The sequence below is a fragment of the Hakea prostrata genome, chromosome 7, assembly GCF_041222555.1.
Source record: "Hakea prostrata isolate BN-2017 chromosome 7, UWA_Hpros_2, whole genome shotgun sequence".
In the NCBI taxonomy this organism is placed as follows: domain Eukaryota; kingdom Viridiplantae; phylum Streptophyta; class Magnoliopsida; order Proteales; family Proteaceae; genus Hakea; species Hakea prostrata.
This window is the reverse complement of record NC_142606.1, coordinates 783,258-805,858: the sequence shown is the minus strand read 5'-3', so window position 1 is coordinate 805,858 and position 22,601 is coordinate 783,258. Positions and strand designations below refer to the sequence as shown.

General features: G+C 37.8%; 2 protein-coding genes and 1 pseudogene across 4 annotated transcripts; 2 read left to right on the top strand and 1 right to left on the bottom strand.

Moving 5' to 3' along the window:
- Positions 1-1,264: 1,264 nt before the first annotated feature.
- Positions 1,265-2,643, bottom strand: LOC149008784 (protein IDA-LIKE 4-like). The gene has a single exon (XM_089163734.1). It carries the CDS (start codon positions 2,313-2,315, stop codon positions 2,082-2,084), a length of 234 nt encoding a protein of 77 aa, XP_089019860.1. The 5' UTR covers positions 2,316-2,643; the 3' UTR covers positions 1,265-2,081.
- A 6,884-nt stretch (positions 2,644-9,527) lies between these two features.
- LOC149008783 (U-box domain-containing protein 28 pseudogene) lies at positions 9,528-11,593 on the top strand (annotated as a pseudogene).
- Positions 11,594-15,698: 4,105 nt separating this feature from the next.
- LOC149008782 (U-box domain-containing protein 52-like) lies at positions 15,699-22,449 on the top strand. 3 transcript variants are annotated; one of them, XM_089161606.1, is made up of 10 exons: positions 15,699-15,798; positions 16,134-16,353; positions 16,695-16,813; positions 16,891-17,012; positions 17,969-18,177; positions 18,303-18,868; positions 19,817-19,921; positions 20,550-20,960; positions 21,084-21,827; positions 22,029-22,449. In XM_089161606.1, exons 1-10 carry the CDS (start codon positions 15,796-15,798, stop codon positions 22,209-22,211), a joined length of 2,682 nt encoding a protein of 893 aa, XP_089017732.1. In that variant the 5' UTR covers positions 15,699-15,795; the 3' UTR covers positions 22,212-22,449. The 3 variants fall into 3 exon arrangements, with proteins under 3 accessions (XP_089017732.1, XP_089017734.1, XP_089017733.1); XM_089161608.1 differs by lacking the exon at positions 19,817-19,921; XM_089161607.1 differs by lacking the exon at positions 15,699-15,798 and having other exon boundaries at positions 15,844-16,353.
- The last annotated feature ends 152 nt before the right edge of the window (positions 22,450-22,601 follow it).

Here is a 22,601-nt window from a genome sequence, read left to right as displayed (position 1 = left end):
GAAGGGGACGGTTCTGGCATGTTTGTTAACGTTCTTAAAAAGTATTTTTAGTGTTCTTTAGTTTTTGGAAAATAGAAGAACAGGTTAGAGGTAGTTGTTAAAATGATTTGTTCTTTTATTCTTTCAACGGACCAATCATAAAAGTAGTCTAAAAACGTATTTTGCAGAATATTAAAAAAATAATTTTACAAAAGAACATGAACAAAAGTAATAAATTGATCTCCATTAAAATCTTAGAACAAGTTTATCAAACATTAACTTATTCTAACAATGTTCTGATAATATTTTCAAAACAGATTTATCAAACGCTCTTTCTCTAACGAAAAAGAATCTTACAATACAAAAATATTAAAAAATACTTTTACATAAGAACTGGGAGAGAGAAAGGTTACCAAACCCATACTTTGGAACTCCAATCAAGATTTGATAAATGAAGTTTCATGAATGGGTCAAAAGACTAAGATCATATGAGACCATCCATGGTTTTAATGTTTTATTTCTTTCCACGGAGTAAGTGCCCAATTTTTCAATTCTTAAATACAGAACAGTTATGCTGTCATCACAGCACCTACCGACAATCAAGCGAGCACCTTCACATGTCTGCCCGAGAAAGAAAATCAAACGCAAGAAGCTCAGAATTCCATGGAAGCTTCTCATGTCAGATCGTTGGTTTGGTTGGACTATGGTGGATATTAGCAATACAAAAAAATAGAAAATACCATAAACTGAATCATCTGCTACGAGAAACAGAAAATCCATGCCAGTAAGAGTATAAATCCTACGTTTCATGATGGGATGGCCATTTAAAGTTGTTAATTTTCATTACATTGTTTTATCTCTTCTGGATACTCGAATTGAAACTTCTTGATTGGTTGTATTCATTCATCATTACCATACTGGATCACCATTAATTGTTTCTCCAAAGATTCTAGGTACTTAGATCTTAATTTAGTTTTTAATTAATTATGACAAAATCTGAGATAGTTCTAATTCTGATACCTATAATCTATCAATTTCTGAAACTTAATCAAACCTCCAATTCTGTTTTGGTGCTAATTACTAGTCAATATATAAATTAAAACCGTCACTCCATCCATTACTGCCTACTAATTCACTCTTCTATGAGTAAATCAACTATTTAATTTCATCCAAAAGAATTACTCCCAATTTTCTCTTTAATCTCTCATGCAAGGTATATATACCTTAAGACTTAATGAGTTGAGTAGTACCATGTACTGCTTTCTCTCCCCCACCCCCTAAAATAACAACTCTGAAGAACAAACTAGACACATAAGATCAGATTACCTGAATCTGCAGTGGCAAAGGTTATTAATATAAATTCTCTGATCCTGGTCTTGCCATTAAAAAAAGAGGTAGCAAAGCATGAGTATGTAGGACCCGTGCTGCCACACCACCATCATCAAAGTAGAAAATAGAGAACTCATTGTGACTAATAATTAAAACTGCCACAGATAATCCCCATAATTAAAGGATCGAAGAGTTGCAGGAAGAGAAAAAGAAAACAAACTTACTGAATGAAATCTTTCGAATATCTCATTTTGATGTCCATGAGTTTAGAAGTCAAAAAGGGCTTTGAAGCTATATAATCAAAGTTACACAAGTCCACACAACAAAAGCCAAAACAAGTATAATAAATATGGTATTTCTACTAGAGTTTTGCATTGGATCTTCACCTCTGTACAGAAGGTTCTAAATTAAGTTTTAGGATCTGGGTCAAACAAGAGACCATCTCCCAGGTTGTTGCACTCCACAAAAATAAGTTCAAAAATATCAGTTAAAACCCATCTAACCATCCTAATGTAGTCGTGATGAGGAGGCACACTGTGACGCACCTACATACGCAAATAACAACTACTAAATACAACTTTATGTTATCAAAACTCAAAAACCCAGAGAAAAGAAGAAAAAAAGCTATTCCAACAATTCAATATACATTACCCATCAATCCTCAAAAGTCTCTGATAAAGAGAAAGCAGGAAAAGAAAGAGAAAACAATAACCCAGCCTTCCCTTTGATCAGTCAGTGTTCACATTTCTTCCTATCTATCCATCTGTCTGTCTTCAAGGTGACTGTTGACTCTGTAAGCCCAAGTTGTTGTGTCGCATGGACGGACCAGAAGGTGGGATTGGCATTGATCTCGGCAAGAACCCCAAGAAGTAGCCTGAGGTTTGAGGCTTGGGTTTAACTTCAAACACTTGAGAATTTCTTGAGCCATGACATTGTCCAAAGGAGAACATGGATAAGAATAACCACCACAAAAGAAGTAGAATTCCAAGCCTTCTACATAAACCCATTAACCCAAACTAAGGAAAGAAGGAAACCCAACTGAGAAAGAAAAAAAAAAAAAAAAAAGAGTTTCTGAACTTGTCTGTGAAGGGTTTGAGGAGAGGACTACTGGGAAGGATAAAAACATGGAGAAGCAATGTCAGGTCATGCGTATGATAGACTGAACTAAGAGGCTTCGTTTGGACAAAATGGGGCACCTAAGACCTTTGAGAAGGAGAAGGGTCTGTGAATGGTTCTCTGGGAGAAACATGTAGTTTGAAATTTTGAATACTGAATCAGAGCATCAGGAGGTTTGTGTTTATGGAGAAAGGGTTGATAAAAGGTGATGAAAGGAAAGGAGCGATACTGAGAAAAGGAAGAATGGAAAAGGGGCTGGAGAAAGGAATAGGAGGATTATGTCTTCAGGTTAGGTGAGTGCCTGGACCCACTTACTCATTAATGCCCGACTATGGAAATTTCTAATCTGTTCTCTCATCAGACCCACCACATGAAACCTTGTCTGTTGTCTCTCTCTCTCTCTCTCTCTCTCTCTCTCTCTCTCTCTCTCTCTCTGTGTACCAACAACACACATATGGTCATATGGAGCATGGAGAGAGCAGTTAGTCCAGTAGGCCTTATTTGTCTAAGAGAGAGACATGACGAGATTTGATCACTCACAGACTCACAGTCACAGTATTGTAATGGTATGGTACACATCCACAGAGAGAGAGCAGAGTGGGTTTGCAGAGTAAGTGAACAGGCATGGTGGGCAGTCACAGCGTCAGATCCAAAAATATGTATCAAATGGTCATATCAAAGAGTAAATCTCCATGGCCCCATTCCCCGGCCACATGGTTTCACCAAGACATTTGATGGACTGATGGATGGATGGATGGATGAGGGCGAGGGAGGGGTAAAGGGGGAAGGGCTTTCATTGTTTTGTAATCTGAGTTGATCCTTTGAAGATTGAAGACTCTGGTGTTACCCTAATCGAATGCTTAAAGTGAAACGTCAGAATCTGAAATTGAAGGTGCACTGTTCTAACCCAATGGTGAACTTTGACGGCCACTGATCATGCACCCAATCTACTGTTGAGTTCAACAGGTAAAGGCAAAGTTCATAGACATTCATTCAAGTGACAGATTTTACAAACTTTTTTATTGGAGGATCCATATTGTTTATTCTTGTAGCAGGCCCCCACTTTCTCGAAACCCAATAAGACTATTTAATAAAGGACTTAAACTGTGAGTTTTATAAGTTGATTAATGAAAAGAAATGGGTAATTAAGATCATCATGGCCTGTCTAATCCAGCCACAGTCTTCATCATTCAACTCGAAGAGGAAAGTGGTGGTGTCTTATACTAATCGAAGCTTGCGTACGTCTCATAAGATAAATCCATCCATAACCCAGAAATGGCGAAGGGAACCCACACGCCACACACCACACACCACACACCACACACCACACACCACAGAGAGAGACCGGCTCCTAACCTTCCTTCTACTAAAAAAAACAAGGAGGGACAAGCTCCTCTTTTTCAGATAATAAGAGAGGTTGTGATCTGGCATCACTACACTATAAATGCAAGCGACCCACGTTGACCGTTGACCAGTCTTATTGTGAGGTCGGGTGTCAGGTGATGTTGCACCGGCCACCGCTGCTGGCCGCTCCCCTGCAGTCCCCACCAATGGTGGTGGTGGTCCGGACCCCAATTGAAGGGTCATTAAATTGATTACGGATCACCTCCTCCTCTTCCTCCGGGGAGAACAATTTGCTTCTTTTACGTTTTTCAACCGTACAATAATCGTGAGATTCACGTGAAATCTCTAGGTCCCGTACATAATTCAGAGGTAGATTTCACCCTTATTTTGTGACTAAAAAACATTGATAGAGAAAGGTGATCTAGACTCATTAAATTCACGACACAAATCCAACTTTTTGGAGCTAGGAGCGCTGCTAGATGCATGGAGCATGGAGCATTTCACAACGGGGGGTAGTTCAGTTTTCATGAAAGCCATTAATTGGGATGGCACTTATTGTATGTGACAGTAGGGGCATTGCATTGCTTTGCTTGTATATATGTCTCTATCTATATGTTTCGCCACAAATGAATAGTTTCAATTCCAAGGATGATTGCCATTTTGAATAGTGTACATGGGTTCCACAACCTTGTACAGTGGCACTTACATATATGAAGGGATACAATGAGGCCATCAAACACCAGCCTTAAATGCTTCACCAGTACAACAAAAAACAATCTATAAGTAGGAGACATGAAATACACAAAATTCGGAAGGAAGATCCAAATACTTATTGCGAGACTATTTGTATATAGTTTCATGACTCAAAGAAATCCGTTCATAGATCACGTACAAACATATCTAATCTTATTTCTCGCAACCAGTACATTTTGGTCATGTGCATGAATAATGCTTCCAATGATCCAACTACTAATTTTTTTTATTTTTTTTTCAATAGTGAAAGCCTCATTGAGAAAGAGGGGATAAGCACACAACTCTAAACGGCCAAGTGTCTGAAAGTCGTAAAGTGAAAAGGTGTTAAGTCGTCTGACCCAACACGGACAGTAAAATGGGTGACAATTCAGGCTTTAATATCCAAAACCTCTTCACAAACACTAAAACACTAGCAAACTGCTTGGGAGCAGCGATGCTCTGAATAGATCACAGTCGAGATACATTTTGGGCTCCAAAGTGCATCTCGACCGTTGAATCAAATGTGGATCAATGTTCGAAATGCAATTTAGAGCCCAAAAGACATTTCGATCGACCTATGTTAGAAAGCAGCGGTGCTCCCAAGTATAACCCAATAAACAATTACTAATATATCAAACAAGCTAATCCTTGGGGCAGATGACCCAAGTAATCTCAATTTGAAAATGAAATTAAATATAGATAAATGGACCCCCAAGATGTTTTCTACTCATGGAGAGATCCAGCTCCTCCAAGAAAATCTAATCAACTAGAAGTTTGTGACTTGAGTGATAAGATGCAAGAGAGTGGATCCCCACTCTCAATTAAGTTGACCGTTGACTATTGACTATTGACTGTTGACTGAGACCATCCAAATTGCACCTTTGGAGGGGGATCCACAAGTAACAGGAACACAGCTGGGTGGTGCCTCTTCTCAACTAAAACCATCAACTAATTAAACATTAAGCACCTAAGAGAGATTAGTCATTTATTAAAGATTTATTTATACTTGTTATTTGGATTTATCATTTATGTAATCCAATAGAGTTACTTAATTTGGAACCACCGGGCACTGGTTCAGTTTTTAAGTCAGTTTATTTGTTGGTCTTTGAAAGGAAAGGACCTTTCTTATTTTTCAAAACCTCTTTGCTCTTTGCTCTTTGGAGGGAACATCTCTTTTACTTTTAAGTGAAGATTAATTAATTAAAAAAAAAAAAAAAAAAAAGGCTTTCCTAGTACAATTAGTAAATAGAATAGCATTTCTTTTGACTTCCAAAAGCCAAAAGTTCAGTACCTAGGTTGGAATTAATTTCAAAATTTCCCTCAGATTATGCTTGTTTTCAGAAATAGGGGGGGATAAACAACTTAAATTAACAGCTGCTGATGCTTTATAGCTTGCTTTTCAAGTACTATTTGTATCTTCTGAAGACATAATGATGGGATCGATTGTCAAAAGAATCCAATCTTTAGTTGATCAAAAACATATGAATCCATCTGTTAAAATATAAATTAGTACGTAAGGAGAAACAATTGGGATTTATGTCCCTAATTAAATTGTGTGACTATTTATATATATTGACAAGTCATGTATGTCAAGCCAAGTCTTAGAGAAAAATATAAAATAAATGAAAAAAAAGATGGAGAAGTCCCACAAGTTAGAAGAACACAATCAACTTGATGAACACCTAAAAGAAAGCAACTTCATTCTATTGCTTCAAGGCAGGACATACCCATGTTATAGGTAGATAAATACCTAAAGTGCGATGATATATATATAAAGACAATAATGGAGGTCATGTGGACCATCAATTCCCCAATGCTTTAATTATTAAATGGTATATATCGGTTCAAAAATGATGAGACCAACTACGTTGTACTCATATACACACGAACAGTGTAATAGGATATAAGTGAACATAATAAGTTTCAGATTTTGATGATATTCACCATTAATTTTGCATTGATGAGATGGAAGTAATTAATTATACGTTATCAATTCAATACTAGCAGAATATCACACGATTGACGGAATTCAATAAATTTACAGGCATGAGATTGGAGGGCGGCAATGAATGAATTAATTAATGGTTGAAAAGAGAAGTAGAGAGAATGAGTATATATATATTAGCTAGCAATAGCATAGATTTATGGTATATCATAAAAGAAGATATGAATTAATCATTAAAGAGAATTACTATAATTTGAGGGAAGACAATAACCATGATGGATGTGTAACCCTTTTTTTTTTTATCTTTTCTTCTCAGTAAATCTCATACAACATTAGATAAATGTTTCACTATTGGAATTAATAATGGATACCAATATGTTTCAGTTTTTTTAAAAGATTAAGGTAGTTTAATTCAGATCAATTTGCGCGACCATTTCAAATTTGACTAACATAATTCCTTTCTTTTTTTCCTTTTCTTTCTAGAACCTGATGTAGGCAAGGCAAGGCAAGGCAGCATTTCTCTTTAAGGATGATTGTTTTTATGTTTAGATATAGACAAAGTGAAGAAGAGTAGAGCATTGTCTCATTGACATGTAAGAGCAGGCAACATAGACTAAGAAGTGTCGACGAAATGTGTATCCAACTTTGAAACGTTTGTTATTGGCCTTGGTGGTGATGATGACTCATGAATCAACATCAACAACGAAAGATTGTGAAAGACTTTGACAAATCAAACCAAGCCAACTCCACGAGGGGCCATGACTTTTGGATTAGATATGTAGAAATTAACCAAGAAAAACCAACCCCGGCCATAATCTTAATTAAGCATGCAAGTCTCCATCATGGGCTTTTTCCAGTTTCTGGTGAAATTCCATTTAGATTTAAAATTGATGTGAGATTTGTGTTGACGTACATGTAAGCTTGAAATTAACTAACTAATTTAATGAAGAAAGGTAATTAAGCTCTCTCATGAGTCTCAGCAAACTACTACTTTGTAGCAAGCATATATGTATATATAAGTAAATTAATTAATTAAGTAAGTAATGAGTGAAGTTGCAGAGGTTAATTTTGTGGATTTCTTTTATGCCGGCGCGAGGTGAGGTGAGGTGAGGTGAGGTGAGGTGAGGTTGACGAGTGGTTCGTCGGTTCGTCCTGATTTGGTAGGCCGGACGGCTGGAGTTGAGAGTTGGTAAAAGCTCGTGGCGTTGAAAATTAGAAATTAGAAATGAAGCTGTGGAAGTTGGAATGAAGTTAGGAAGCCATATATGCAATTAATGACTTATTATTAAGTACTTTAACCACGAAGTTGGTATGTTATATGTATGTATATAAGAAAGTTGGTGGTGTCAAAATGAAGTTAGGCCCACAAGGTCAAGGTGGTAGACTCGATGAGGAGGAGGAGGAGGAGGACTATACCTGATTAGAACCCATGCAGCGGCTAAATTTACCAGCCTTAGAAACAAGCTAGGTTGGGTCATTGGGTGTTTATAAATTAATTACGATAAGGATTTAGCTAATTAAATAAATTAGTGATTTACTTAGTTGTAGTGTTTCTATACGTGCTGTAGATAACATAACTCAATTAGTTAGTTTGAGAAGCAATGAATTAATTAAAGAAGCAGGCAGGCATGCATGCATGCATGCGTCCCAAGGTGATCAGTAATAAGTAGATTCAGCGAATCGATCTCCATCATCTTGCAAGTTCAACTTGGTGGCTTGGTGGCTGGCTGGCTTTTGAGTATTTCACGGAGCAGTTAAACTCTGCACTCAACCCAATTCCCAAATCGACAAGGATTAACAAGAGTTAATCAGTAGTGGATAAGTATATAAGCTTTTATTATTATTATTATTATTATTTCAAGCAAGGGAAGGAAGAAAGGATCAAGGATCAATTGGATCAAGGATTAGCTTCGATTGAGTATACGCCGAAAGCAACACTGTCTTTGTCTCCTCCCTGGCCTCCCTTTCTTTTTTTCTCTTTCTTTGATAGTTTATTATTATGATTCATCATTTCCGCTCATTCTGCAACTTTTCCGTTTTTCCATGAGACATGAGACATGAGATGAGATGAGATGAGATGGGGCTACTATACTAAAAGCGAACAACAAGAAGAAAGAAAAAAACAGAATGTTGTTGGAACTTGGAAACTAGCTAGACATGCACTACTTACTACTCCTGTACGTAAATACTAGTACGTATTGATTGTAATCTCTCTCTCTCTCTCTCTCTCTCTCTCTCTCTGCGTCTGGTCTTCTCAAGCTTCTGCGTTGTACGTTCTACAAATTAATACAAGATATCAATCGATATATACTACTTAAGAGTGAAGAGTCTGAAGACATATTACATATATATAAGAAGAATATAAATATTATTAGCAGTTAGCAGCACACGCCACACGCACAGCCGCACGTACGCGACTAACTCCTCGTAGAGCTGCACCAGCACCAGCACCAGCACCAGCACCACACGCACTCAGATAGTCAGATCGCTGTCACACACTGATTTAATTGAAAGAAAAAAAAGCAGAAAACAAAAGTTTCAACGGTCTTCATTACCAGCATTTTTGGGACAACCCGCCAGCCCCACTACACTACACGTTTCCCCATCAGTTTCTTCTTCTCCATTCTATTCTATGATATGATTTCTATCTTATATTTCTTTCTTCCTTTGTTTTTTTCATTCTCAATTTTCTCTTCAACCCAAAGCAAAATTCTCACCTCACCTAGCTTAGGTCAGGTGTCTCAAAGAGAAAGATGGGGCTACCTCAGTTTCAAATTAGGGTTTTCTTTGTTTTTTTTTATTTATTAGAATGATGCAACTGTTATTTCTCATTAAAAAGAATATCTAAATGCAAAATTATGCATACTTTATACAATAATGTCCAAAAAAAGGGATGGACCAGGATAACCCAAGTCTTTGATTAAATTAAATTAAATTAAAATAAAATAAATGGAAAAGGAAAAAGGGATAAAGAAACGAAAGAAAGAGATGGTTCTTCTGCCCTTAATGTCTCCCAAATCTCCATAACTTCCTTACGTCACGCCTTTGACCGTTACCTCACTCCTCCCGCCATCTTATATCTCTCTCACCTTCCCTCGTCTCTTGTGCTACTGGGACTTACTTACTTTCCTTTCTCTCTCTTGTCTCTCTCTCGTGTGTGTTTCTGGTGCTTTGCAGAGCAGAGAGGTGATCCAAGAAGAAAAAAAGAAGCAGAAGCTGAAACAGAGATGGTAAAGAACGATCATCTCCACGTAACGGTGCCCAGCTTTTTCAAATGCCCAATCTCCCTTGACGTTATGAAATCCCCCGTCAGTCTCTCCACCGGCGTCACCTACGACCGTTCCAGCATCCAACAATGGCTTGATTCCGGCAACAACACCTGCCCAGCCACCATGCAACTCCTCCACTCCAAGGACCTCGTTCCCAACCACACCCTCCATCGCCTTATCCAGATCTGGTCCAAATCCCACCATTCTAGCAACTCTTCTTCTTCTTCCTCTTCTGCTCTCTCCCATGACCAAGCCCACCACTTGATTTTCTCCGACGACTGTTCCGACTCACTCTCCAAAATCCTCGATTTCGCCATTGAATCCGACGAGAATCGCAAGTTCCTCGCCAACACCGACGGTATTGTCCCCGTAATCGTTGCTGTTCTTGGCAATGACGCTCCTCTTTCCACCTTCGAACAAGCGGTTCGCTTTCTCCATCTCATTCTCCCTGATTACCCAAAGCAGCGCCTCATGAATTTAATCCTGAAAGGAGGAGACCGTGATATCTTGTCTTCCATTGTTCAAGTCTTGCAAAAAGGGGATTTGGATTCCAAAATCGCATCCGCCCTACTCTTGCAGGCCATCGCCGTCGATGACGATTCCAAGCTTCTCATCGCCGAGAAGGAAGGTCTCCTACCTGGGCTATTGCGTCTCTTGAGTTCCAGTTCCAATTCCAATTCCACGGCTGCCATCGATGCCGGATTGTCCTGCTTAATTGATCTTTCCATGACGAGACGGATCAGACTACGAATCGTTCGACTCGGAGCGGTCCAGGTGTTGGGAAAGTTTCTTACTCGCCCGGGATTTACTACCGTTGCAGATAAGGCTTTGAAGCTGTTGGAGATGGCTTCCACCTCCAACGAAGGTCGTAAAGCCATATGCGAAGATCCGAATTGTGTCCCTGCCATAGTGCAGAAGATGCTCAAGGTCTCCAAGGAAGCAACTGAACACGCCGTATTGATACTATGGAGCGTTTGCCATCTGTTTAAAGACCAGAAAGCGCAAGAAGCTGTTACCAAGTCTAATGGATTGACAAAGATTCTGCTGTTGATGCAGAGTAATTGTTCTCCTTCTGTTCGCCAAATGTCTGCGGACCTCCTTAAGATCTTTCGTGTTAATTCCAAGTCTTGTCTGTTTGCCTATGATACCAAAACCACCCACATCATGCCCTTCTAAGATTTTTGTCTGATTAATATACCCTCTTTGTTCTTCTTACCCAGAATTAGTTGGAAAGAAATCCAACCCAGAAGAAGAAAAAAGAAACTTAACACACTGTAAATAAAGAGGAAGTTTTGTTAAAGACAGGAAATATACAAAGAATACATTTTTGTTCTCTTTTTAATTCCTACTGTAAGCCACTAAGGAATATTCCATACTTCATGCCATTTTACATTTAGTTCTTAATAATTCATAATTCATTCACTACTACCTAGTGTAAAATTTGGGTTCTTTGAGATCAGGTCTGAAGGTTAGTCAGGATTTCATCACTTTGTAAACTTAATCGAAATCTCACAATATGGGCAACGGAAGCAGAGAGACTCAGAGTGTTTGAACTGGGTATAGGGCATTTCATGAGAGAAAAGAGGATTATAGATAAAATAGTGATTGAAGTAAAGTTCTGGGTGAAAAGAGTTAATGACAATAAGATATTGTGATAAAGCTCCTCATCTCCCTCAGAAATGCTGCAATTTTCTGTGATAAATACTGTACGCACTACTACGCACAGAAGATTACAGAGTGAAGGAGAAATTATCTGATTCCCTCACGAGTCAGGGGAACCGGAGAAGAAGGGTAAGGTTTGACTTGGAGGGATTCTGAAAGAGATAAAACACTGCACATAGACAATTCTTTGATGCTTTTAAACAATTAAACTACCAAGTGTGTGCGCGTGATAGGAGTCCAGCCATAAAGAGGCAAATTAAGAGGAAGTGGAAGACAAGATAAAGGGTCAAGAGAAGAGGAACCAACCATTTTGGGTTTCCTGATTCATCTACATGTAATATTAATGGTATAGATAATGAAGTAATGAAGTGAAGGAAATTCTTGGAAGGATGGGTACTACTGCCCATTGGTTAGGGGATTAAATTTGATTTCTTTTAGGTATCCACTCACTGTTCTCCACTCAGTAAAAGTTGCCAAATCTCTTCCTTTGTTTATGGTTTTTCTCTTTTCTTCTAAGGACAGAGAAATCAATAAAGGTAGAGAAACAAAGGAGATGGGGTTCTCTCCATCACTCAAAAAAAGTTCAAAAGTTCCCGTCAAATCTCAATCGTCATCTTGGCATTTTTAAAATTTTCCTTTTGAACTTTTCGGCTTCAGTTAATCAGTCCATGAAGCACAATCAAACTTGAGAGAGTTTGAGAGTGAAGTTGGAACTGAATGAGTTTGTTGTTCAATTGTGGCATCAGAGGAGAAGCTCGTCTGTCTCTGAAAGATTGATGAATTCTTTGACTACTGAAAACCCAGTTAATAATTTTCAATAACCAGCATTAATAAATTGAAAAGATTCTTTCAGAATATATTCAGTCCAGCAAGTTTTAAACCAATTGCAATTTCAATATTGATTTTTTTTTCTGGCAAAGACTTTCACTAATTGAATTTCTTATACAATGGAGGATGGTGGGTGATGCAATTTGAAAGCACCCCACTTTTTTGTTCATCCAGTAGAAAGTTCCTATTATATATTGTCCAGGTCTAGCATTCGTGTCAGTGTCAGGGTAAAATCCCTAATTACAGGAACATTAGCCATTGATTCGCATAACAAAGCATGATTCTTCTATTTTTATATTTTTTTTGGTATCATGCATATCATATCCAACCAAGCACTCAAAAGATAAAAAGACTGATTCTCCAAAACTTTTCTACCTCACACTTGCCAATATATAAACACAAAAAATTGTAACTTGTAAGAGCTGAGCTCATAATTAATAAACTTAACTTGGTGGAGAATAATATATGGTGACGGAAACTCAGAAAGCAAGTAAAGATATTGTTGAGTTGAGTTGAAAACTTGAAATGAATTGACTGTAGTTTGTAGTTTCGTCTCATCAATAGTTATAAAGTTCACATTAGTATCTATCATGGGATTTTTCAAATCGTACATGCAGTAGTATCATTTCTGTCATATCAGTCGATAGGGTTTGATTGTCTGGTGTTGATTGATATGGATTTGATTATGCTCTTCTACTTCTTTTTCCTCGATCGGTCCATCCTGAGTACTGTTGTCATATCATATATATAAGCGAGATCAGATGACATCTGAGAATTCACTCTTCTGCTTACTCTACAAGACAAGGCAAGACAAGGCAAGACAAGAGCCCTATTCATTCCAACCTTCAGAACCAACACATTCCCAAATAACATCCTATCACATCAAGTGGGCGCTCTAATAATGTGTCAGGTGTGAGAACCTCTTCGTCATCCATAGAGTTCCAATACTTCAAATGGGCGCTCTTGATTCTGGATACAATTTCTTTTTGCATGGCTCCATCTTTCATCTTTGAACACCATTTTATTTCGGGCCAACCATAGAGTCCAACAGCCATAAAGAACAAACTCAACATCTTCTTCCCAATCTTCTTATCTGGGAATCGATAATTAATTACTCCAATTGTATAATCCATTCATTAAGGATTGTGACTCAGTACGTACAAGGGATTGTGAAGGTCACACGAACAAGAAGAACACACAGGTTTGCTCAACAAGGAGATCGAGCTTGCTTGCATCCCACCACTAGCAACTCAAAGATTACAATCAAAACAGGACATAAAGCCCATCAGCACAACCCTCGTAATGGGCCTCTTTCTGTTTTTCTATAATCTTGAAAGCCCATATATATAGAGATGGGCCGAAGGTACAACTAGAGTTAAAACAAATTTGAATCCCTAACGACTAGCTTATGTCAAAAATGACTAGGGCCCACAGGCATGGGGATGGTAGGAGAGAGTGTGGATCATCTCTCCTGACCGTCTTATAATCACAAATTATGTGGGATCTACAAGTAAAAATAATAAAATCTATCACCCTAATCCTGTGGGGCCCTTATAATTCGTGGTCAACAGCTGTCGCAATATACGATCATGACTCAAAGGGAGAGGGTGGTGGTGGGAAGTGCAAAGTGCGAAGCAAAAGAAGTTCAAACCCAAAACCTCTTTGGATTTACTTCCTCTACCTATGAGGTTGACACCTTGTGCCGAAGACAATACAAAATTACAACAACATGAGTGGTGGCCCAACCAATTGAAGGTGATGAGTGGTTGGCATATATAAATGGTTATCCCTCCACCCCTATATTTACATATAAATGGTTATCTCTCCACCCCCTATTTTTATTGCTACCTCCTTAAGATTCGTCAAGGTGTACCTAAGTTGGTTCGGACAAATCTCAGTTCCAAAATAGCAATAAATAAATGACATTTATAAGGGTATAATTACTACACTTTCTTCACGGGAAAAAAAAAAAAAAAAAAAAAAAAAAAGGCCAACTTGTGGTAGGCCCAAAACAACTTCAAAACACGCTTATACAAGCATTTGTCATTAACTTTATATATATATCTTACTTACCTCCAATCTCCATAAATATTTGATTTCTTGACCTCATTGGTATGAAGTGTTAGTTTTTGGTAAAGCTAGCCCTTACTATCAAGTAGCATATATAGTAGAGTTGCTCAAAAATCAATAAATTATTATTTATTATCTGTATTAAAGTGTTTGTTTTCTTTTTGGATAAACTTACTAATAAAGCATTCTTCAAGCACTTCTAAACATCATTGTCTCGATTATGTTTCGCTTTTCAATCGCTGTCTCTTTGGAGAAGAAAAAAAGAGATTATTAAAATAATTTTCATACTACCTAAACTTAAATGCTTGTTGAATGGGTATTGGTTCCTTTATTAGATTATCATTTATTATGAAAATTAATCATAGGATACACATAATTTATGTGTTATTATGATTTTATTAATTGATTTATTTCCCAAAGTATTTATTAGTTGAAACACCCCCCCCCCCCCCCCCCCCCCCCCCCCCCCCCAAAAAAAACCCTAACCAAAAAAATCCTTTTTCCCCCCCAATCCCCCCTGTGTCTCGTTTTTTTTGTTCTTTTCGATTTGCCGGAGAGAAATTCATCCTCCCTCCCCCCCCATTTTTTTTTTTTTTTTATTTTGTTGGGGTGCATAGCGGCACATGAATACATATCTTTTCTGTCACACAAAACATCATATACATATATATATTTCCTTTAAAAAAATAATAACAAATCAAATCATATTTTGAACGATTGAAATTTAGTGGATATCTAGCATTTGATACTGCAGTGATTACTACGTCAGCAACACCAACTCCAGCGAGATCGTCCCAAGACATAGGACATAGGACTCGTACCGGGTGTAATGGAAGATACATGGGTTATCGAAGATTCTATCTGATTAAATTATAATTTTTTGGTTTAATATGGAAAAGACAAATCAGAGAATTATCTGCAAAAAAAATCTTGAGGAAGACGTGTTAGTTGGCAATATTTTATAGTTGAAATCTCAAATTAAAGATTCTGAATGGATTGGAGTTGGTGACAAACAGCCAATGAAATTTGGTCACTCTGTTAAAACATAGATTATCCCTACTTGAGAGAATACCAACTTTGATTAATGGCATCCAAAAAATTTTAAGTAATCTAATTAAATTATTATAATGTTCAAGACTCAAGAGTAATAGTTCCCCACTACTGGAATTAATTATTGGATTTTGGGAAACAATCAAAATTCTAAACAATATTATATGGATAACAAGTCAAAAGTGGCACGGCCGGAAGGGTGTGAAGATGATTATTAATATATAAAACTGATTAAGTTATAAATTAGGAAGACATCAATGATCAATCTCCTCACCGCTTGGTTTGATCTTGTTTTTTTCTTCGGTTCCAGCTTCGTTTGCTTAATTTGCTAGACCAACTCAACTGCTTACAAGCTTAATTTCAAATACAATTGAGATGTTTCATGTGTTTTAATTAGCGATGTGGAGCTTCTGTTGGAGCTCTTGATGTTACAAGGTTGTGACAGAAACCAACCTTGAAATTTCAAATTTGATGGTATGGTTTCTCTATCCTCTCTCTTGTAATTTGATTGCTTGCTTTAAGAGCATACATTTGAATTCTTGATTTTCTCCCGTGTCATTTTATCTTCAAATTTCCCCCTTCTTCTGGGTTTTTAGTTCCAAGAGAAGAAAACATATGATCATTTCCTTGTTTTTTTTATGCTTTTTCATTACTCTGCTCTGGTTATGATTTCGAATTGCTGCAACTCTTTTTGTTTCTGGGATCTGTGTTACTTCTCTTGGGAGTGTCCTGATTGTAATCAAGTTTGAGGGTATTGTAGCTTTGTACAGTTTGATCAATCTTTTCTCTTTTCTTTTCCCCTCATTTAGCAGAAATCTAGCGCAGCAATGGAAGGAAAGGGAACTCTGAAAGAACTTGCACAATCAACTCCAGAGTTGAAAGTTGCAGTAGCTGTTGCTGGAAGTAAAAACAGTGTAATGGTGATTAAATGGGCATTGGAGAGCTTCGTTTCAGATGTGAAGGTTCAATTCAAGCTGTTACATGTTCGTGCACCAATCAAATCAACTACTCAAGATGATAAGATTACGGGTATGCTCCCTTTTGCTTCTTCAAAACCAGTATGAAATCTTCCCTAATATTGTACGAAGCAAGCCAAGCAAACTCGAATTAAGCTGAATAAAGAACACAGAGATAATTAGAAAAATCAATGCATATCCTGTCCTAAATCGAGAAAAATGTAAAAACCAAAACCAAACCAATTGTTGTGGCAATTTGCCCCATAGCCTGCTGCCTGAGTCCTGCACTGCTGCTCCTATTTGCTTCCAGTGAGACAAGTTTCGAGCACTGCCATTTGTTAGTCTTACTCAAGCCCACTTTGGTCCTGAGTTGGTCCTTAATTTCTCATTTTCTTCTATATAATGTCTTTCTAGTTAGATGCTTCCCTGTCGCACAAGTGCATGAAGATATGATAGCAAAGTATAAGAAAGATGTGGAAAGGCAGACAATTGCAATGCTTCTTCCCTTCAAGCAACTCTGTCAACAAAGAAAGGTCTCCTCTCAACACTAAATTCTATGGTCTAAAGGACAATGCTTTAAACAAGTAACTTAGCTTGCTAGTATGTGCAGGTAGAAGTAGACATTACCGTGATTGAAGGAAATGATATAGCAGATGCAATAATGAAAGAGATTTCTTATTCCAAAATTACAAAGCTTGTCATTGGAGCTTCACCGCGTACCATGTTTACAAGGTTAGACTTTGAATAAATATGAAAATGGCTTTTGAGAAAATCATAGCTTCAGCTGAGGTGAACCAGTTTCATGCATATCTAGCACAGTATATAAATTCATGATTCATATTCTTGCTTTTGGTTGAATAAAAACATATCATATGCATGATTCATATTTTAAGTCCTATATGGATATCCTCAAAACCTGATCAAATGTGTAACTGTTCACTGCTATGATCTCGAATTTCCTCTTTTGGGTTTTCAATTAGAGCCATGAAAAACTTAAGAAAGAAAAAAAAAAAAAAAAAGAATTATTTTCGGAAGAAACCCATGAGTTTTCAGGCTTACTTTGAAATCAGAAATTTTATAAATTAACAAATGTTGTTTTTCAATGTAGCAGAAATGAGGATGTTAAGATGGATGAGTGGCAAAACTAAGAATGGTAAGATAAAAAATGATCATATTAGAGTTGATTTGGGAATTACTCCCATAAGTGATTAGCTTCAAGAAAGTCGTTTAAAGTGTCACAACCACGTTCGATGGAGACTTGTAAATGCCCATGTATATAGAAATTAATAATCCAAACTGATGGAATTAGAAAAGCTAGAGGTAGACCTAAGATAACCTTAAGAGAAGTGGTGAGAAATGATATGCATTGGTTAAAGCTTGTATCTAACATGGCCTCAAATAGAACTGATTGGAAAGCAATAATCCATGTAGCCAACCCCATTTAGTTGGGACAAAGCTTATTGTTGTTGTTGTTGTTGTTGTTGTTTTTTCCATCCCCCTCATCATTTCTTATACCATGAATGCATTTATCAACACCGGCCCCGCTGTAGGGGGGCGCCCGCCTGGGCGGCCCCCGGGGGGCCCCGTGCGGGCCCCGGGGGGGGGGCGCGGGTGGGGCTGGGCCCCCCCTGGCCGCCCGGGGGCGCGGGTGCGTGGGGGTGTGCATTAAACAAATGAAAAATTTTCAGGAAAGTAAAGATCAATGGTATCTCCTCAAGGATCTTGGAAGGTGCCCCAGGTTTTTGTGCAGTCTATGTTGTATCGAAGGGAAACTTGTCTTCCATGCGCCCATCAAATCCAGAAGTGAGTCCACCAAGTACAGCAGAAAGAGAAATTGATGTAGCTGATCCATATAGCCGACGCTCCAGTTCTGCAGCTACTTGCATAGAGCAACCAGGTTGTCCTTTCTTCCACCTATTAATGTTTTAGCCACCTATTTAAAGACTCCATATGAGTTTTTTTTCTTTTCTTTTAAGGAGCATGGAAAGCTGAAATGACTTATATAGTTACAATCTGTAACAGATGATGAATCAAGAGTATTTGGAAAAGCGACCACACTAGAAGATAATGGATCAGGGCTCTCTGAAGAATTCACTTTCAACCCTGTAATGGATGCCGTTGTATCGAGGCAATTTGATAAATGGTTCATCTTTGGATCAAACATTACTAGTAAAGTATCATCTTATAATGACAATGGATCAAGGGACTCTGGCCAATCATACTTCTTAGAAGAAAATGGATCAAAGCCAATTCACAGAAGATACACCTCTGATACTACAATAGAAACTGGTGGATCAAGTAGATTTGATAGGGGATCCAGCTTTAATAAAGAAATCGATACTGGACCAAGAATATTTGGTAACACGTTAGAAGAGAACAGATTAAAGGGGTCAGCCTTCGGTGCTGTACTGAGTACCACTCAATCAATGCCGCTTGCTAAAGCATCCACCTTTGAAGATAAAGAATCAAGGGAATTTCCCGTAAAAGGCTTTACCCTAGAAGTTACAACAGATGTGGCAAAGATATTTGATCAAACTACTATGTTAGAAGCTCCATGGTCTTCTTCTTCTTTGTCTTCAGATGGCGAGGTAACTTCTCTCATTTCGTTTGCTGTTAAATTTGATTTAATGGTCACCAGATGCCAAAGAAAGAAGACAGTATAGTAAGCTATGCACTTCTTTCATTTCTTTTCCCATCAACGGAGTCACTAAGGTGGAGATGAGCTTATTTTAAGGGGGGGAAAAAGAAGAAGATATTTCCCTGAAGTTTCATCGATGATATTTCTTAAAAATTGGTTTATTTTTTATTTTTCCCTATCCCCCCATTCCAAAATTTCCATTGGAAGTAAATGGAGAGCCTAGAACATCTGGAAATATTGAATCTAATTCAAAATTATTCAAAAACCAATCGAATCTGGAGAAAACCTTGGGTATTGTGCAATGTCAAGAATTACAGAGTGAATTCTTTTCTTGACTTCTGCTTTCTAATTAAAATTGGGTCTTGAGTTATAGCTGATGGTGATAGACATGAATGATACCATCAAAATGCTACAATTTTTTGTTTTGAAAACAAAGTTGTGATCTGTTGCATACTGAGTTGTGAAGGAATTGGTGTACCAAAAAAGAGTGTCTCAATCAAGGTCTAGCCAAAAATTATAGAGTGCTCCACCAGTAGATAGTTCTCAATTCCTAGTCTTGATACCCTGCCCATTAACTGCATCAAGCCTATTTAACAGTTGGTCTCTTCACAAATCATCTGCAGAAGTAGTTGGAGGTTTCTAAAAGTAATGTCATTTTACTCTTTGGCAACCTCTTTAATGTTTTCTAAAAAGCCCTTTTCCTAGGTAATGTGACAATATTCAGGAAAGGATCATATAGGTTTATCCATCAAACCATTGATGTATATATAAAGAGTCTAAAAGTACAGTCAACGTCATTCTGTGAGGACTAATATTCCTTCTTGATTTATTAGTTTCCTGCTCTTAATGTTAACGTATTCTTCTGACTGTTTTCAGTTGGATCATTATGTGTACGCAGGATGATATTGTACAAGAGTTAGAAGGGCTGGGAGTTGACCGTGGACTCCTTAATACACTGTATTCAAAATCTCAAAGGGAGACAACTGTTGCTTCTTCTCAGAATGTAAGTTCTAGGTTTCCACAGTGAAACAACTCATAGGAGAGAAGTTTTGACATTCAAGCTTATTTTCCAATTTCACTTAAGTAATGCAACTTCCATTCTGTTGGGCATTGACCACTTTCGTTGATGAACAAAATAAAAATTTTGGCCTTTTCCATTATATTAGACTGATATTTTGTAGATTCAAACTCAGAAAGATGGGAAATGAAAACATGGTTACATGAAGTCTGTACAACTAGGGAGAGTTAGGGAGTTGAGTTCATAAACATTGCATCTTGGATTTAAGGACACTAATCAAGATTTTAGCTGAATTTTCTAATAAAAAACAAAAACAGGCTCAATATCTACGATTTATATCTTTCGAACTAGAAGTGAAATGAAATCAATTCATTGATAAACTAATGCATTGGATAACAAACCAAAACCAATCAATCATCTTAGGAGGTGTTTTTTTCCTATGAGTCTTGACACATCTATTCTTGGGTCTTACCTGGTTCTACAAATAAAAGATTGAATTGTCTTTAGGTTCGTATGACCTAAAGAATTATAATGTTTCAAATTCATGCAAAGGAAACAACCTTAGTCGTCTTTCTTAGCCACTGCACACTTATTTCTCATGTCCTTGTAGCAGAAACATAATTCAAGTACACACTGGATGGAACAAATGGTTAAACCACACAAGGAAACCTTCAAGGAGGATAACACCAGAGAATTAGTTAGATCAAAGAAAGAGGAAGACAAATATGACACTGTGAAACAGAAAGAGATTGAGAGCACGAGGGAATTGGATGAAGCTGAAGCCAAATCTGATGCTCAAAAGAAAAGAAAGCTTCAAAAGGTGACCGTACTGCAATCAGATGAGCTATGCAACATGTTCACATGGGAAGACATAGTGTCAGCAACATCATCACTTTCTAATGATCTTTTGATTGGAAAGGGGAGGTATGGATCTGTTTACAAGTGCAAGTTGCACCACACCACAACAGCTGTAAAAATCCTTCACTCCAAGGAGGGTCACTGGACCAAGCAATTCCATCAAGAGGTAATCTTCCATGTTCTGTCAAATTATCATTTTTGTGTTCAACATGTTTCTGAAGCAAGCCACTTTGAGCAACACATGGTTATCTTAATTAGTGAATTATCTACTGCTCTGGTTTTGTTTCAGCTTGAGATCTTGAGCAAAGCCCATCACCCCCATTTGTTGCTACTTCTTGGTTCTTGTCCTGAGCATGGTTGCCTAGTTTATGAGTACATGGAGAAAGGCAGTCTGGAAGACAGGTTATTTCGGAAGGACAATACATCCCCAATCCCATGGTTTGAGAGGTTTCGAATAGCCTGGGAAGTAGCCTCTGCTTTGCTTTTCTTACACGAAGCAAAGCCGAAACCAATCATTCATTGTGATCTGAAACCAGCAAATATCTTACTTGATCACAACTATACAAGCAAGATAGGTGACGTAGGCCTTTCCAAGTTGTTTCCCGTGGAAAATGCTACTGTCTTCAAGGGAACAAGCCTTGGTGGGACAGTCTGCTACATAGACCCTGAATATCAAAGGACTGGAATGATCTCACGCAAATCTGATGTTTATGCATTTGGTATGGTTATCCTACAGTTGCTGACTGCAAAACCTGCCATAGCACTGACACGGTTGGTTGAAAAAGCACTAGACAATGGTCAATTGATGGGCATCTTGGATTTGGAGGCTGGGAACTGGCCGGTGAAGGAAACTCGAGAATTAGCTACACTGGGTTTGAGCTGCACTGAATTACGACATCGTGACAGGCCTGACTTGAAAGCTCGAATTCTTCCAGTCTTGGAGAAATTGAAGGTGATTGCTGAAAGAGCCAGAGATTCAAGGCCTTGTACTCCTTCATCTGCTCCACAATACTTCATTTGCCCAATACTCCAAGTATGCTTCTTCCATTCTTTTTTAATTCCCTTAACTTTGCTTTTGTTTCTTTATGTTAGACAAACACATTCCATCCTTTCTATCGGTACTTCTTTCATATTCTTTTCCAAATTCAATTAAGACTGCTACATGGTTTGTTCTCCATGTTGTTTCACTGAATATTGTGTTTGTAATCTGACATTGAAGATTGACTATGCACAGGATGTAATGGATGAACCATGTGTTGCCGCAGATGGATACACATATGACCGCAAAGCTATAGAGGAGTGGCTCAAAAATAATGATCGTTCACCAATTACTTATCTGCCCCTATCCAGCAAGAATCTCCTACAGAACTATACTCTCAACCGTGCAATTATGGAGTGGAAGTCTAAAAAACAGTAACACCGGCAATTCCACCCTTTCGTTCCCTCAATACCATCTCATGTTCTTATACCTAGTCTGAAATTAGAGTTTGTCAGGGGAAGGAAAGTTGTGGTCTGTTCATTGTAGCAATTGTAATTGTATACACAGTGTGTCAAAGTCGTTTTTGTTTCCACTAGATATGGGAATTGTCTTGATCTCAACAATGATTTTGTTGGATGACACATTGTTTATAATACAAAAAAAGAAGAATCTCATTACACGATGGTTGAATTGTCCAAATAACTCTTGACAGTATCGTGTATTGGTAAGCAGAGGTGTAACAAATAAGCAAAAGTAGTAAGAAAATCTAAGCTTCTAGTTTCACTCAATTATACGTGGTGATGAAGGGTGCTTCAACGGCCTACTGTT

Coding starts and splice junctions, on each gene's coding strand:
- LOC149008784 (XM_089163734.1), bottom strand. CDS start 2,315: ATGGGTTTATGTAGAAGGCTTGGAATTCTACTTCTTTTGTGGTGGTTA.
- LOC149008782 (XM_089161606.1), top strand. Junction 16,354..16,694: donor TCAAGATGATAAGATTACGG/GTATGCTCCCTT, acceptor ATGTCTTTCTAG/TTAGATGCTTCCCTGTCGCA. Junction 17,013..17,968: donor CCGCGTACCATGTTTACAAG/GTTAGACTTTGA, acceptor AAAAATTTTCAG/GAAAGTAAAGATCAATGGTA.